This window comes from Syngnathus floridae, chromosome 2 (assembly GCF_059516105.1).
Source record: "Syngnathus floridae isolate MCC-2025c chromosome 2, RoL_Sflo_1.0, whole genome shotgun sequence".
Lineage (NCBI taxonomy): Eukaryota > Metazoa > Chordata > Actinopteri > Syngnathiformes > Syngnathidae > Syngnathus > Syngnathus floridae.
In genome coordinates, this window is record NC_142414.1 from 2,364,321 (window position 1) to 2,378,574 (window position 14,254).

The 14,254-nt window shown below is 43.1% G+C and overlaps 1 protein-coding gene across 2 annotated transcripts in view; it reads right to left on the bottom strand.

The window, feature by feature from the left end:
• Nucleotides 1-8,840: 8,840 nt before the first annotated feature.
• The window catches only part of LOC148401278 (tumor protein D54-like), a 92,110-nt gene continuing 86,696 nt past the window's right edge, over nucleotides 8,841-14,254 (bottom strand). For both annotated transcript variants that reach the window (XR_015857086.1, XM_088368633.1), the window contains exon 11: nucleotides 8,841-14,169. Coding sequence is in view for 1 of the 2 variants with exons in the window: in XM_088368633.1 (XP_088224759.1) it covers nucleotides 14,128-14,169 (42 nt within the window). In the remaining variant the exon portion in view is untranslated. The remainder of the gene's footprint in view (nucleotides 14,170-14,254) is intronic.

Genomic DNA, 14,254 nt, shown 5'->3' on the forward strand with positions numbered 1-14,254 from the left:
GGTGACAAGACATGGCTCACAACAGACAAACAAGTATAACAAAAGCGTGCTGAATAAATAATGAATAAATAACACAACAATAAATAGATAAATAAGAGGAGCAGAAAAAAGAAAAAAAAAAAAAAAAAAAGGAGCAAGGGCGCGTACAGCAGACATTCCCGAAAATAGCGCAACAGTGCCGCACGCTACGCAGAAGGGGGTAGCGAGTTCAAGGCCCTAACAGCCTGGAGAAAGAAGCTGTTGGCGAGTCTGGTGGTGCGGGAGCGCAGGCTCCTGTACCTCTTCCCAGAGGGCAGAAGGTCAAACAAAGAGTGAGCCGGGTGACTCACATCTCTGGCAATCGAGGTTGCCTTGCGGGCGAGATGGGAGGTGTAAATGTCCTTCAGGGAGGGGAGCGAAGCACCAATAATCTTACCAGCCGTATTCACTATGCGCTGCAGGGCCTTCAAGTTCTGTTCAGTGCAGTTACCACCCCAGACAGCGATGCAACTGGTGAGGACGCTCTCAATGGTGCCACGGTAGAATGTAGACAGGACTGCCTGAGGAGCACATGCACGCCTGAGCTTCCGCAGCGTGCAATATTGCAAAGCAGAATAAAATAAAGTATATTGCAGCTCACTCTAACTGGGATTAACATGTCTCATTCTCATTACCTAACGATGAGCATGGGCTTCCCTAGTTAGCAAATCAAAATATTAAAGCAGTTTCAAAGTATATTATAGCAAAACAAAATTGTTAGAGATTTGCTCACTCAAACAATATTTTGCAAGAACCACACGGGAGACAAGCAAGTTCTTTTTGGACACCTGCAGGTGGAGAGTTCACTCGCTCCAGAATGAAGTCTGAACCCTCATTCCTGCGAGGGGATATTTATTAAGAGAAACAGAGTGGGGGTTTGGGTAAACTGGCTAAAGCCCTTGTCCTCTAGTCTAAACATGTCAGGGGAATTTTTACGACCTTGTGATAGGGAGGACAAGGTAAGGTATTTATTACCTGTTGCATTCCAACATAATCCTATGATAAAGATAACCTGGAAAACCCTAACATCTCCTTCCTGTTTTATCATATGATTATGCTACCCCAAATAACAAAGACAAGTAAGAAAAAAACCCACATATATATACATAAAGAAGAAAGAAGAATAGGAAAAATAAAAAACAACAATGATAGCAACACTTTCCAGTGAAGATGAGGCATTACCTTAATACCCCAGATCAAACTCATTGTGCAAGCGAAAAACCTGCTGGCCAGATGTTATTAGCAGGAAAATTCTTACACGGCCCCGTTGCCACAGGCGACCAGAATGCTATCATTAAAAAATAAAAAGAAAAACAAAGAAACAGTACATCAGCGTATCCATTACTTGCGAAGCATATTTGATGGTCAAATCAACAAGATTCCGTAAAACATGCTCAACAGAACAGCATCTACGCAATCCACGTCTCATTATCATTATCACATCTGTCACGTCTAAGCTCGTGTTTTCGTCAGCTGATGATGTTGTAGTCTGTAGGTGTGTTCCGTCACACACACTGGCGCACACGCTCGTGTCCAGTGGGCAAGCAGCATCGGACAACTCTTGTGACCACAAAACCACTGAACAGGCACGTGCACTCATAGGATGCAGGTGAGGCAGTGCCTCTGAACTTCTGGATGAAGTAGGTCCCGTCCGATGGTGCAGCCATGTTGGCAGTAGAGCCCTTACACCTTGAAAACGGCTCTCTCATCCTGGCACACAGCGGTGATGTCCAAAGCTCCCATCCAGTTTCCTCCTGGAGAGCAGTCGTCGTTAATGCATTTGTGGGTGCTGCAACCTTGGATGCAACATGTGTAGTCAGCAAGACTTGGAAGGGTCCCTCCCGTCGTGGCTGGCCCAGTTCCTTCTTTTGATGACCTCGATGTAGACCCAGTCTCGTGGATTGATGGGGTTGTCGACCTGTGAGGAGGAAAGATCAAGCGGCAGTAAATTTGTCTTTGACACAGTTTGAGCGTCCTGATCATATAATCTGCCAAGGACTGCTCTTTATCTGTTGCTTGCAACTCTCGTAGTCAATTGTAGTGCCCATTTAACTTGTAAATAGGAGTGTTTGCTGGAAGAGTTTGAACACCTCCTAATGATTCCCTTTAACCAAAAACTATTTATGACAGGGGCGTTCCCATTTATTGCCTCCTGGTTTGAAAGAGATTGTCTTACCCATGCCTTCTTTCTCCTCACAAGCTCACACCCACACAGGGTGTGAACACACACACACACAGACAAATGGATTCTAATCCATCTCTCATGTAGCTTCTTTTGATAGAATCTCCTATTGGTAACTGTATAGCAGACGTTTTAGCATATAATCCCATACTCTGCTCTCTCGCTTCTACTTTTTCCTGTCGGTGCAGTCGTAGGTGGCCCCTATTGCAGTCATTGTCTTGTTAACTGTCGCCGTGTGACTCCTATGCATGATTGTGTGAATGTCAAAAATTGAACGTACCTAACTTTCTGACCATCAGACCTCCACTGTGGTACAAAAAACCTTACTGTTGTATTGAGTAGGTACATTGAGCAACCTAGCTCCCTCCTGACTGCCAAATGTCCTGTTCTAAAATTTATATAACTCGACCTCTACGTCTTAAGCTTGATGAGCCAAAATATCAGATCTTGCTCTTGTTTCCTACCATTTTAGCCTATTTGTTTTATCCAAATCCGTTCAATCTCTGATTATAATGCTTTTCTCTGTAGCCCTACGTATTTTTCAAATTTTTATTTATTTATTTATCAAATCTCCTCAGTTCTGTCAAACTCAGTGCACAATGAACCTCCCTTCCACTTTGAACCAAGCTTCACCAAATTTGGTAACGCCATAGCAAGGAGTGCGATTTGGTTGTCGGACGCTCCAAGTCCATATCTTTTTGCCGCACTTCACCCTCTCAAGTTGGTGTTCTTTTGTTGTTGCTTCAGAGCGACCCCATCCATCACTCTTGAATGAGTCCATTGTTCAAATGAGTCAATTTTCATCATTGTGAGTTCCTCCGCTTTTCACTGTCTTTTCTCATCCCCGAGGATGTTGTCTGTCCTCCGGAGTGTACTTGTCCCCCTCCAAGCACAACAGTAGTCTTTTCTTGTCCTTCGCCAAAGGTCAAAGGTGCTTCAGAGCCAGGCACCATTTTGTAGTTGTTCACGGCTGCAGGCGAAGTCTCGGATTGGGTTTCAGGGACCCTGACACTGAGAATGACAGGCTGGGACATCAAACTTGTAAGACTATCTCCAAATGTAGCTGCTTCCATCAATTTGCTGGTAACGTTTGTTTACCAAACTTCAAATTCTTCTAATAACAGCGGTCTCGTTTTTATATCGTAAATCCTGCAACTCATCCTATTTTTGAGCTACATTTTATCTATACTTCCAATTTAATCGGACAGTATGTTGTCTTCAGTATCATTATTGAAAATCAACTCATCGAGGTCTGCTTTCCACATCAAGCCCTGATCTGTATGTCTTGACCTCTCACATGTTATTGTCATGCTTGCTCAAAAATGTGACTTAGAGTATGGTGCTGTGAATTCTCAATCTCCCCAATGAAATTGGATCCCACCTCGTAGTTCTTATCGTTCTCATGTTCCTGTTAGCCTGCAATTGTCCAAATCAAAAATGTTTTCTTTTAACTGTCTTTCTTTTGAACCTCTAAATCTCTCGTGTTGCTAACCTATCTACACCAGAACAAAAAATTTTTTACCACAGTATAACACCAAATGTATTCGAAAATTCATTGTCATAAAGTGTTGTATTCTTACTATCTTCCACTATCTGTCCTACTCACTCCCTCCCTTTGAGGCTTGGCAACGCCCATGCCTCACACCTTGACAAACTTTTTGGGAGAACGCGTTCTGTACTACATACGTTTCCATCATCATTTAATTTGACTTTCTTTCCAAAGCGCTTCTCAATTTCTCAGTTCACACATCTTCTACATGTGTTACTGGTTCTCCAGTTTTTTTCTAGTTAATTATCAATCCAAAAGCTACGTGTTTCTTTCTAACATTCAACCTGCTCAAAATCACTCTTTCATCAAAGTTGTTCTACTAATTTTCCATGGTAGTCGCCAACGACTTCAACCATTCAACCTTTCATTCAGGCAATCATTCATCAATGCTCATCATATGCATCTCACACAGTCTCTAAAAAGGAGTCATACTATCACATTGGTCCCAATTCATCCAAGCTCACCACACAGCATTCATATATCATTTTCAACTCAGGTTTCCTGGTAGAACAATCCACCAGTCCAAAAAAACTTAAGTAAAACAAACAACTGGCAAATTAATCTGATTTTTTTTTTTTTTTTTAAATTTGAAGAACTCAATCTCTCAGATTTAGCTTGCATTTAGAATTTTGTATAATCTTATAACACAACCAATCAATTATTCCTATTAAATGTAGCATTGCAAAATCTTAAATTCACAATTTAGCTTCTTCCAATTCCTGAAAGCATGTTCTGTCGTTTTTTTTCTTCTTCAAATTTCTCATGTGGGCTTGACACTTAACATGCACTAGTGTGGATTAGTTTCTGCTTGCAAACAGACTTCTCTCTTTTCTTCTCATTTTTATCTGCCAAAATTGTTTCTGTCCTGCGGTGTAAATTGAATAGACAACAGTCTAGCAAATTTCTTTATACTAAAAGTTTAGCCAATCTTCATCAATTTGGGACTTTAACTTTAACACATACGCACACACATGCACAGCTCTCGCGTGCAGAAGGTAGGTCTCAGCAACAATGATTCGTCACAGGCTGGCCATTTCCTGTGGTCGATCATGAGCTGGTCCCGCCCATGCACACGAGGACAGCACATTCTAATTTTATTTATTTATCTTCTAGAAGCAAGTTGCATTTCTTTACCACTTGATTTGCATATTTTAACTTTAGTGTAACACAATTTGAGTTCTAGTCATTTGTAATTTGGGCATACAAACAGCATTGTCATACTTCTTGGATGGACAAGATTTCTAATAATCTAAAAAAAATTCTAATATTCTGACAATGACATGTTTTTCTGTCATATGGGCATCTATTCTTTCTTTCTCTGTATGAGCATAAGCGGTCAAAGAGGAGGAAGCTTGTCATGCTAAAAATTTGGCTTTTCCTCTGCCCCTTCCTGCACCCTTTGGTTGATATTGCTTTGCAGAACGACACTCTCGTGCAAAGTGTCCTCGTCTCCCACAGTTCCAACAGTTGTCTGAATCTGATGGGGGTTTTGATTTGATTGGTGGCTTGCGACATTGTTGGTATCTAACTCTTCCTCTGCCCCTTTGGGAACTTTGGTAGAAGATTGTTGTATCTTCATTTAGATCATTATCATCATCTAGATGAAATACATCAAAACTTCTGCCTTTCTCAATCCCTTTGTCAGCGTCTCTGGGCCACTGCATGTTTTTTGTCAACCAAGCAGTGTCCGCTTCCACCAAGTCTTTTCTCACCCAACTGCCCAAGTCAGGGGGGAAACCAGTGAGGAGCGGAATTTTAAGATGTTGCTGATAAGCACTCTCATCTGCATCATTGAATGGGATGCCACTATGTACCCAGAATTCTTTTTCAAATCTCAATTGAATGGCGGCTTCATCACTTTTCAACTTTCTATCTTTTGTCTTTTGGATTTGTTCTCTTCTTTCTTGTGAAGCTTTCAACCACATTTTAGCACAATCCAATTCTCTCTCTTTTCTTTTTCAGTCCATTTTTCTTTCTTTCCACACACTGTTCTAAAACATCAACTACTATCTTCCACACTTCAACTTTCAACTTCCCTTCTACTCCATACTTTTTCTTCCTATATTGCATACAATTAAGAAATCTACTCGCCATGTACTTCTCATCTCCGTCAAGAGGTAGAGATTTACCGTTTTTATTTCCCATCTTAATTCTAGTAGTTTAAGGTTTTACAATTTTTTTTTCAAATTTTTTTTTTTTCTTTGAGGATCCTCAATGCAGGTTTAAATTGACCTTTCAACAGATTACTAGCCTGTTTCATTGCCGTGGATCAACGCTAGAACTGCTATTTAGTCAATTTATCCTACCAGTCACACACTCAATCACACTAACTCCAGCGCTTTTTTTAGGCTTCATGGCTCGGACAAACCAAAGCCGTATCTCATAGCTCGGACAAACCAAAGCCGTATCTCATAGCTCGGATAAACCAAAGCCGTATCTCATAGCTCGGATAAACCAAAGCCGTATCTCATAGCTCGGATAAACCAAAGCCGTATCTCATGGCTCGGACAAACCAAAGCCGTATCTCTCGTGCACACAACTTCAGGCCTTTAACTTACTTGTCCCCTTGGTTCGTTGCACTGCCGGGTCCCGTCAATCCACCTCTGTCAGACGAAGGCAGACCTAAGATGCTGGCTCAGCGAAGAATTCTCTTCCCAGGACTTTCTTCTCCAGGTCCTCCTAATGGACGCTGGCTTGTCGACAATGCAGCACGTCCTCCTTCGTCAGCCAGATAGCGGGTGCGAGAGGTCCCGGGTTTCGGCACCAAAATGTTAGAGATTTGCTCACTGAAACAATATTTTGCAAGAACCACACGGGAGACAAGCAAGTTCTTTTTGGACACCTGCAGGTGGAGAGTTCACTCGCTCCAGAATGAAGTCTGAACCCTCGTTCCTGCGAGGGGATATTTATTAAGAGAAACAGAGTGGGGGTTTGGGTAAACTGGCTAAAGCCCTTGTCCTCTAGTCTAAACATGTCAGGGGATGTTTTACGACCTTGTGATAGGGAGGACAAGGTAAGGTATTTATTACCTGTTGCATTCCAACATAATCCTATGATAAAGATAACCTGGAAAACCCTAACAAAAATCATATATTATAATCCAAAATCTTTGCCTTGGAAACAGGTTTTCATCTAATCGATGACTTTTTAAACTATTAATTTACTATGTTAGGTCAATCTGACTTTGGCACCATCTTCTGGTGAAATTTGGAACGGGAATGGAGGTTTACTGGTTCAACCAACAAATTCCCCTTTACCAATTTAACAATAGTTAATTTTGAAGAACTAACTTTTAAGTAACCCCTACTCAGGCCCCCTTCTTCATGTAAAGCTTTGAAATTAAGAATTTCTGTCAGGTCTAAACACCACCAGACATTAATCCACATGCTGGAAACAAAGAGGAGAAGACAACCAGTATTCATTTTGCTCGCGAGGAGAATTACGTAGAAGGCCCAGTTACAGTCCTCCACCAATTCTGGACTCCTCTTCCGCTATCTCCTCTTTTTATTTTGGGTTGCCCTGGTTACAAGAGGCGTTGCTACACTAAAGGGAGGGGAGATTGTGGCTGTAGCAACGCTGATTTAGCTAATTAAAGGATGTTGTGTGGTGCGAGGCCTTGGCCGACATGTGACCCCAGCAATGCAGTCAGTCCTTAGTTGGTTGGCTAGGCTGCAATCTTCAAACGTGCTGGGTGCCGTGTCCCTGTAAAACAATGCTCTAGACTTTCTTGCTAAGTATCACACAATAATAATAATGATTTAAGAATGAGATACCTCTCGTGCATACACTCCAACAAACCTTAAGTTGAAGTGAGATAACTTGCATGAAGTCTACTTAAACAAACATTGAGTAAATGTGGGATAACTTAAAAACTGTCCCGATCAACAACAACAATTTATGAATAGAAACTAAAAAGTATAGAAGAGAAAGAACTTCTCTTGAACTAAACAAAGAACAAAGGTGTTCTGTTCATAACTAGTGAGGGCCTCTCATAGATAAGAAAAGGAAGGGAGTCTAAGAACTCCCCAGAGCTAGATAGATATGTTTGCTTGAGCGAACATATGAGGCCTCCGGTTCAGGTCGACCAGCATTTCTGCAAAACAATTATTTCAACAACCGTGCTGACCGCATTATTGTGACAGAGCCGTCGCTGAAATTTAGAAAATATTTTTAAAGTCCTGATGTACATACTTTCCGAAGTTCAAGTGGACCTCAGTGCGCAGGGAGCTTAATTTAGTCCGATCGCGCAATCACAGCGCGCCGGGTGCTCACTGTCGCGTTGCTTTAAGAGCGTCTTTGTGTTCTGAGTTGTAAGATGATGATCTCGAGCCATGCCCATCTGAAGCAGTTCCTGATCCCGTTCGACTTGTCTATTTCCCTGGCACAATCATTGTCTTTTTTCTCTAAAACCTTCGACATGCTGGCTAAAACTTTTGCTAATTAGGCAAATGAGTAGGCAAATGATGTAACGAAAGTAGCGCCAAAATGCTGCCGAAAAAAAGGCGGCTGTTGACGCAATACTGCTGCCAGCCCCCCCCCCCCCATCTAAAAACAATTTTCTCAACAGATCTACATGATTCATGAAAATGATACTCCCGGGAAAAAACACGGAAATCCGCGGAAGATTCTCATCCCTGACTAAAACAGATGAGCCCTTCCAAGTCTCACGGTGAAGTATCGCAAGACCTCCTCCTCGACTGGTGAGACGTGGTTTGCAGGTGTAAACTGTTGTGTGTTGTGCGGGTTGTCCGATGTTGAGCCAGGAACAACAAAGATGTGGAGTATAGAGTTGGTTCTTTATTGGCAAGATCTTGGGTTTTTTAATGGCGGCCAATGCACGAGGCATGGCAGCAGATGAAACAACATCTTCCTTCTCCAGGTCAGCTTCTTTTATACTGCCCGGAAAGGCGGGAACTTGTCACATGACCGTTTGGTACCTGAGTGTGGGGGGCGTCACCCCTCTGTGTGTGTGTGCCTATGTGTGTGTTGTATTAGTATTTTGATTGAGCAGTTATGTTTGTATAAACTAAGGAAAATAATTGCATAATATGAACATTAAAACATCCATGAGATTGTCTAACCTAATAGAAGTCAAGTCAAGTCAAGTTTATTTGTATAGCCCTAAATCACAAACAGTCTCAAATGGCTTCACATAGCCAAAAATTATTCTCAAAGCATCCCATGATCTTAAGCTCCCAAAAGGGCAAGGAAAAACTCAAAAAAACCCTGCCAGGGGAAAATGAGAAATCTTGAGAAGGGACCACAGATGGAAGGATCCCCCTTTCAGGATCACCAGGTTGTAATGGATGCAGAGAGGGCACAAGTAATACATAATATGAAAATCAATGAAAAAATGGATGTCGGAGGTTGAGCTGCAGTTTCTTCATCTTGAATTGGTCCCCGAGAATCCAGATAGCCGCTGTCAGCTTTTGCGCCACCTAAGCCCCTCCCCAGCCAGGGAGGGGGTGGGCAGAGAGAACAAAACAAACTCCGGCCGAATCGGCCACTACAAGTTAGTTAAAGGCCATCTCATAGAAATGTGTCTTTAAACGTGTCTTAAATGTTTCGACTGAAGTAGTAGTTCTAATATCCATTGGTAGGGCATTCCAAAGCTCTGGAGCCCGAATAGAGAATGCTCTAGAACCTGCAGACATTTTCTTGGCCCTCGGTGTAACTAAAAGACTAGCGTTTTGCGAACAAAGGTTACGAGACGGAACATAAGGAACGACTAGGTCGACGAGATATGAAGGCACTAAGCCATGCAGTGATTTATAGGTTAGTAGAAGAACCTTGAAGTCACATCTTAAATGGACCGGGAGCCAATGTAAGTTGGCTAATATTGGGGTAATGTGATAAATTTCTTGACCGTGAGAGCAGCCTCGCAGCGGCATTTTGTACTAACTGTAGACTTTTGATACTGGACTTAGGAAGACCAGAGAATAATACATTACAGTAGTCCAGGCGCGACATGACGAACGCATGTATAATAGTTTCCGCATCCCCGGTCGAGAGGATCGGCCGAATTTTAGCAATATTACGAAGGTGAAAAAACGCAATCCTGGTTATATTCTTAATGTCTTTTTGAAAGGAGAGCGTTTGGTCAAATATTACCCCGAGATTAATTACAGTATAACTCTGAGTGATAGTACGGTTATCTATAGTTATAGTGGTTTCCTTAAATAAGTGTTGATAACGAGTAGGACACCAACATCTCAGTTTTATCTGGGTTAAGACGAAGGAAAATGAGAGACATCCATTGCTTGAGCTCTTCAAGACACGCCTCGAGATTACAACAGTCCCGCGGATCTGTCATCGATAACAGCATGTACAATTGGGTGTCATCCGCGTAGCATTGAAAACTAATATCATATTTACGTATTATGTCCCCCAGCAGAATCATATAAATATTAAATAAAATCGGTCTGAGTACCGATCCCTGTGGGACACCATACGTAACATTATAGAGCTCAGAGGACGTATTGCCATGGACCACTCGGTGCATCCTGTCTGATAGATAGGAATAGAACCAGCTTAGTGATGACCCTGAGATACCAACACAACTTTTAAGACGCCCTAATAAAATATCGAAGTCTACAGTGTCAAAGGCAGCACTAAGATCGAGTAGTAACAATACAGACGACGTATTTGAATCCATAGCTATGAGATCATTAGTCACTTTGGCAAGTGCTGTCTCTGTGGAATGATTAGCTCTAAAACCAGAGTGAAAAGAGACATATCGATTATTACCGACCATGTAATCAATAAGCTGCTGCGCTACTACTTTTTCAAGAAGTTTTGCTATGAATGGGAGGTTTGAAACTGGCCTATAATTACTGAGACAGTCCGGGTCAAGATTTGCTCGCTTAAGTAGCGGTTTAATAATAGCGGTTTTATAGGCTGTTGGCACTATCCCAGAGGAAACAGACAGATTGATTATATTTAAGACGGACGATCCTAAAATTGGAAATAATTCTTTAAGTAGTTTCGCTGGAAGCGGGTCGAGTAAACCTGTTGTTTGTTTAGCCGCACTAACCAATTTTGTAAGCATTTCAAGGGACACGCTTTTAAAATTTGAGAGGGTTATTGCATGATCCCGAGTGCTAGTAACCGGCGGAGCGATTGGAATGGTATTCTTGATCTCGTCCCTAATGGACTCAATCTTTTTAGCAAAAAATTTCATAAACTCGTCAGCTGAGTGGAAGGAGCTATCGGGGGTCGGCTGGCGCAGAGTTAGCTTTGCCACTGTATCAAATAGGTATTTAGGATTGTTTTTATTGAGATTAATGACTTGTGAAAAATAACGAGTTTTTGCTAAGATAAGCGCATCTTTATATTTCAGGAGGCTGTCCTTCCATGCCTGATGGAAAACCTCAAGTTTGGTTAAACGCCATCTGCGCACATGCTTTCAACATAATTGCTTAAGCGTACGTGTTTCATCTATGAACCACGGAGTTGGCCATCTACGGCGAGTTTTCCGACATAGCGGCGCCACAGAGTCGATGATTTTTAATAATGTCGCATTGAATTCATTTGTAAGATTATCAACAGAGCCGCTGTATGCGGGAAACATGGCGGTTGCCGGCGACAGTAACTCAGATAGCGCAGTTGCAGTCATGGAGTTAAAATTACGGCTGCTATAATTCTGATTGCTCTCTTGTCTTTGACAAGGAACTAAAATTTCAAATTTTATTAAGAAATGATCAGACAAAACAATAGTGTATGGCAGTACTGCTATATTTGAGGTTGCTAGTCCCCGGGATAATACCAGATCTAAGGTATTTCCATTCTTATGCGTTGCTGCGGCTTGCGTAAAACCATACGTATCGATTAAAGTCTGAAATGCCGAAGTCAGTGGTTCTGACGGTGAATTCATGAGGATGTTGAAATCACCCACGATAACTATATTATCTGCATTTGTCACTAGATCAGCCACAAATTCTGAAAATTCATCCAGGAAGCCAGAGTAAGCCGGTAAATAACAGCAAGATAGAATGACGGTAAAGCAGGGGATTGCACAATGAGAACTTCAAATGTTTTAAATACGTAAATTGAGCGAGGCCTAAATCTAAGGTCAGAATTTGAGATTAGGGCGACACCCCCACCCTTTTTTCGAGGACACGCCACATGCGAGCTCACAAAATTTGGAGGTGAGGCCTCATTAAGTGGCAGCAGTTCATTAGGTTTTAACCAGGTCTCGCAAAGACCAAAAACGTTTAGATTATGTTCCATGATAAGGTCATTAACGAGAACTGCTTTCGTATGAAGCGATCTAATATTCATAAAACCGAGTTTAAGTGTAATCGGTCGATCAGGGTGCGTATCTATCGAAGGATCTTTAAACGGGACGCGAGTAAAATTGTGCTCTCGAGGCCTAACATCACCTCTCAAAAGTTTATTAGCGCGGTGGGATGAAACGCCCGTGGGAATTTGATGGAGAATATTTGTTACACATGTGAAGTTATCTAAAACAGGCACCGTTTTATCAGCAAGACCGGTCGGGTCGGAGTGATTGGATTTGTCTACTACCCCAGTAGAAAGTGTTTATGTGTACTGCAGCACTATTTAAACTGTCCCGCTCTAGTCTACACAAGGAGCTATGTGTATGCTGAAAGTCTAGCCTAGCGCTAGTTCACTTTAACTTAACAGACTCCAAACCCATCCTCACAGGTGGTCTAATCACCTGTGCCCTGGCCTGCTCTAAAGTGACCTGTCATGAGTGGCTCAAACAGTAATCTATATTCCTAGAAAGAGTGAAAGCGCCTTCACGGTTAGGGTGAAGGCCGTCCTTCCTCAGCAGGTCGGGGCGGCCCCAGAAGGAGGACCAGTTATCTATAAAATACAGTCCCTGCTTTTTACAGAACCCAGCCATCCATCGATTAAGGGAGACTAATCTACTAAACCTCTCATCAGTGCCTCTCCCAGGCAGGGGGCCAGAGACAAATACTCGATGCCGACTCATCTTTCTGGCAAGATCACAAGTTCTCGCTATGTTTTTCTTTGTGATCTCTGATTGTCTCATCCTAACATCATTGGAGCCGACGTGTATCACTATGTCCGAGTAGCTAGCGTTGGTGGAACTACGCTGTTGACTAGGCCTATTGCGAGTCAGCTCCCTAAGATTAGCTTCTATGTCGGGTGCTCTGCCCCCAGGAATACACATTACCGTGGCTGAATTTTTAAGCGTAATGTTTCGGGTAATGGAGTCACCTATGACCAAAGTGCGAGGGCCAGTAGACCGAGATGACTTTGGACGGCTATGTGTCTTACCTGGCTCATCGCGATTAGCAAGCCGCTTGGGGCTAATGCTAACCGGGCTAGCGGGCTGACTAGAGCCCGCGTCTGTGTCCGCCACAACTACTGTTATCGCACTATTCTGCTCTAACTGGCGGACACGTCCCTCTAGCAGAGACAACCTCTCTAAGAGAAGGGTGCAGTTGGTGCACGAAGCCGTACAAACCTCTTGGTCCGCTGCCATACTTTGTGTCCGAAGAGCGACGATTGAGAGCCAACGGCGACGCCGGCGGAAGTGATGAATACAACATGTACACATTGCTGTTGCTCTCTCTTCAATCCCCCTTTTGACCTCGAAAGAGGTCAACAACAACACAAAACCATGCTCCAGGAATGACAACAAAGAGAGCAAAAGCACAAAAAAATAGCACTTAAAAAGTGGATAATAGGGGACGGGTTGGGAATCGTGAAGGGTGATACATGACAAAAGCAAGAAACAATGACAGCAATAATTCCCAGTGAAGATACTCCAGTTCAATTTTAGTGTGTGAGTGAAAAACCTGCGGCAAGATGTTATAATGCAGGAAAAGTCTCACACGGTCCCTCTGCCTTAGGCAACCAGAAAGTTATCAATATCAACAATTCAAGACAAAAATTGCTCGTGATTGTTCAGCCGTTGGGGGCTTGGCACACCCACTGGTGGAGGGTGAGCACAATTCTCACCTCCTTTGTAGCTCTGCTCCGTCCGGGGAGAACTTGGAAATGTCTGCTGCGCGGTCCTTGTCTTCAGTGGCTCAGGGTAGACTACCTGGCCACCAATGGGGAAGAGGATCTGCCTCTGTTTGAACTGGGGGCGGGGACGCTGTCGATGGCGGATCTGGTTCCTTGCAGGAACCCTTCACTGGGGCGCACTGGGACAGATGATACCACGTATCTCCTTTGCCGGCCAGCCGGACGGCATGTCAGATGCGTTCCACCACTTTATAGGGTCCAGTCCACGTTGGCTCCGTCCACCTCCTTTTCAGGACCTTCAGCCAGACCGATGGGGTTATCTGGACCTCGGTCTTTGCTTCCGTATCTGCAGTAGTTTGCTGAGCAAATCTGGAACCATACAACTGGACAATTGTTCTGAGATGTGTGTGTGCGCTTACCCCCATCTGGATCCGCTACGGAAGGAGCAGCAGCACGTCTGGAAAAACAGCAAAAACAGCACCTTTTCTGCAACCTTTGCAATAGTCTTTTGAGATGTTTCTTCTGCTCCTCTCATCACTGTG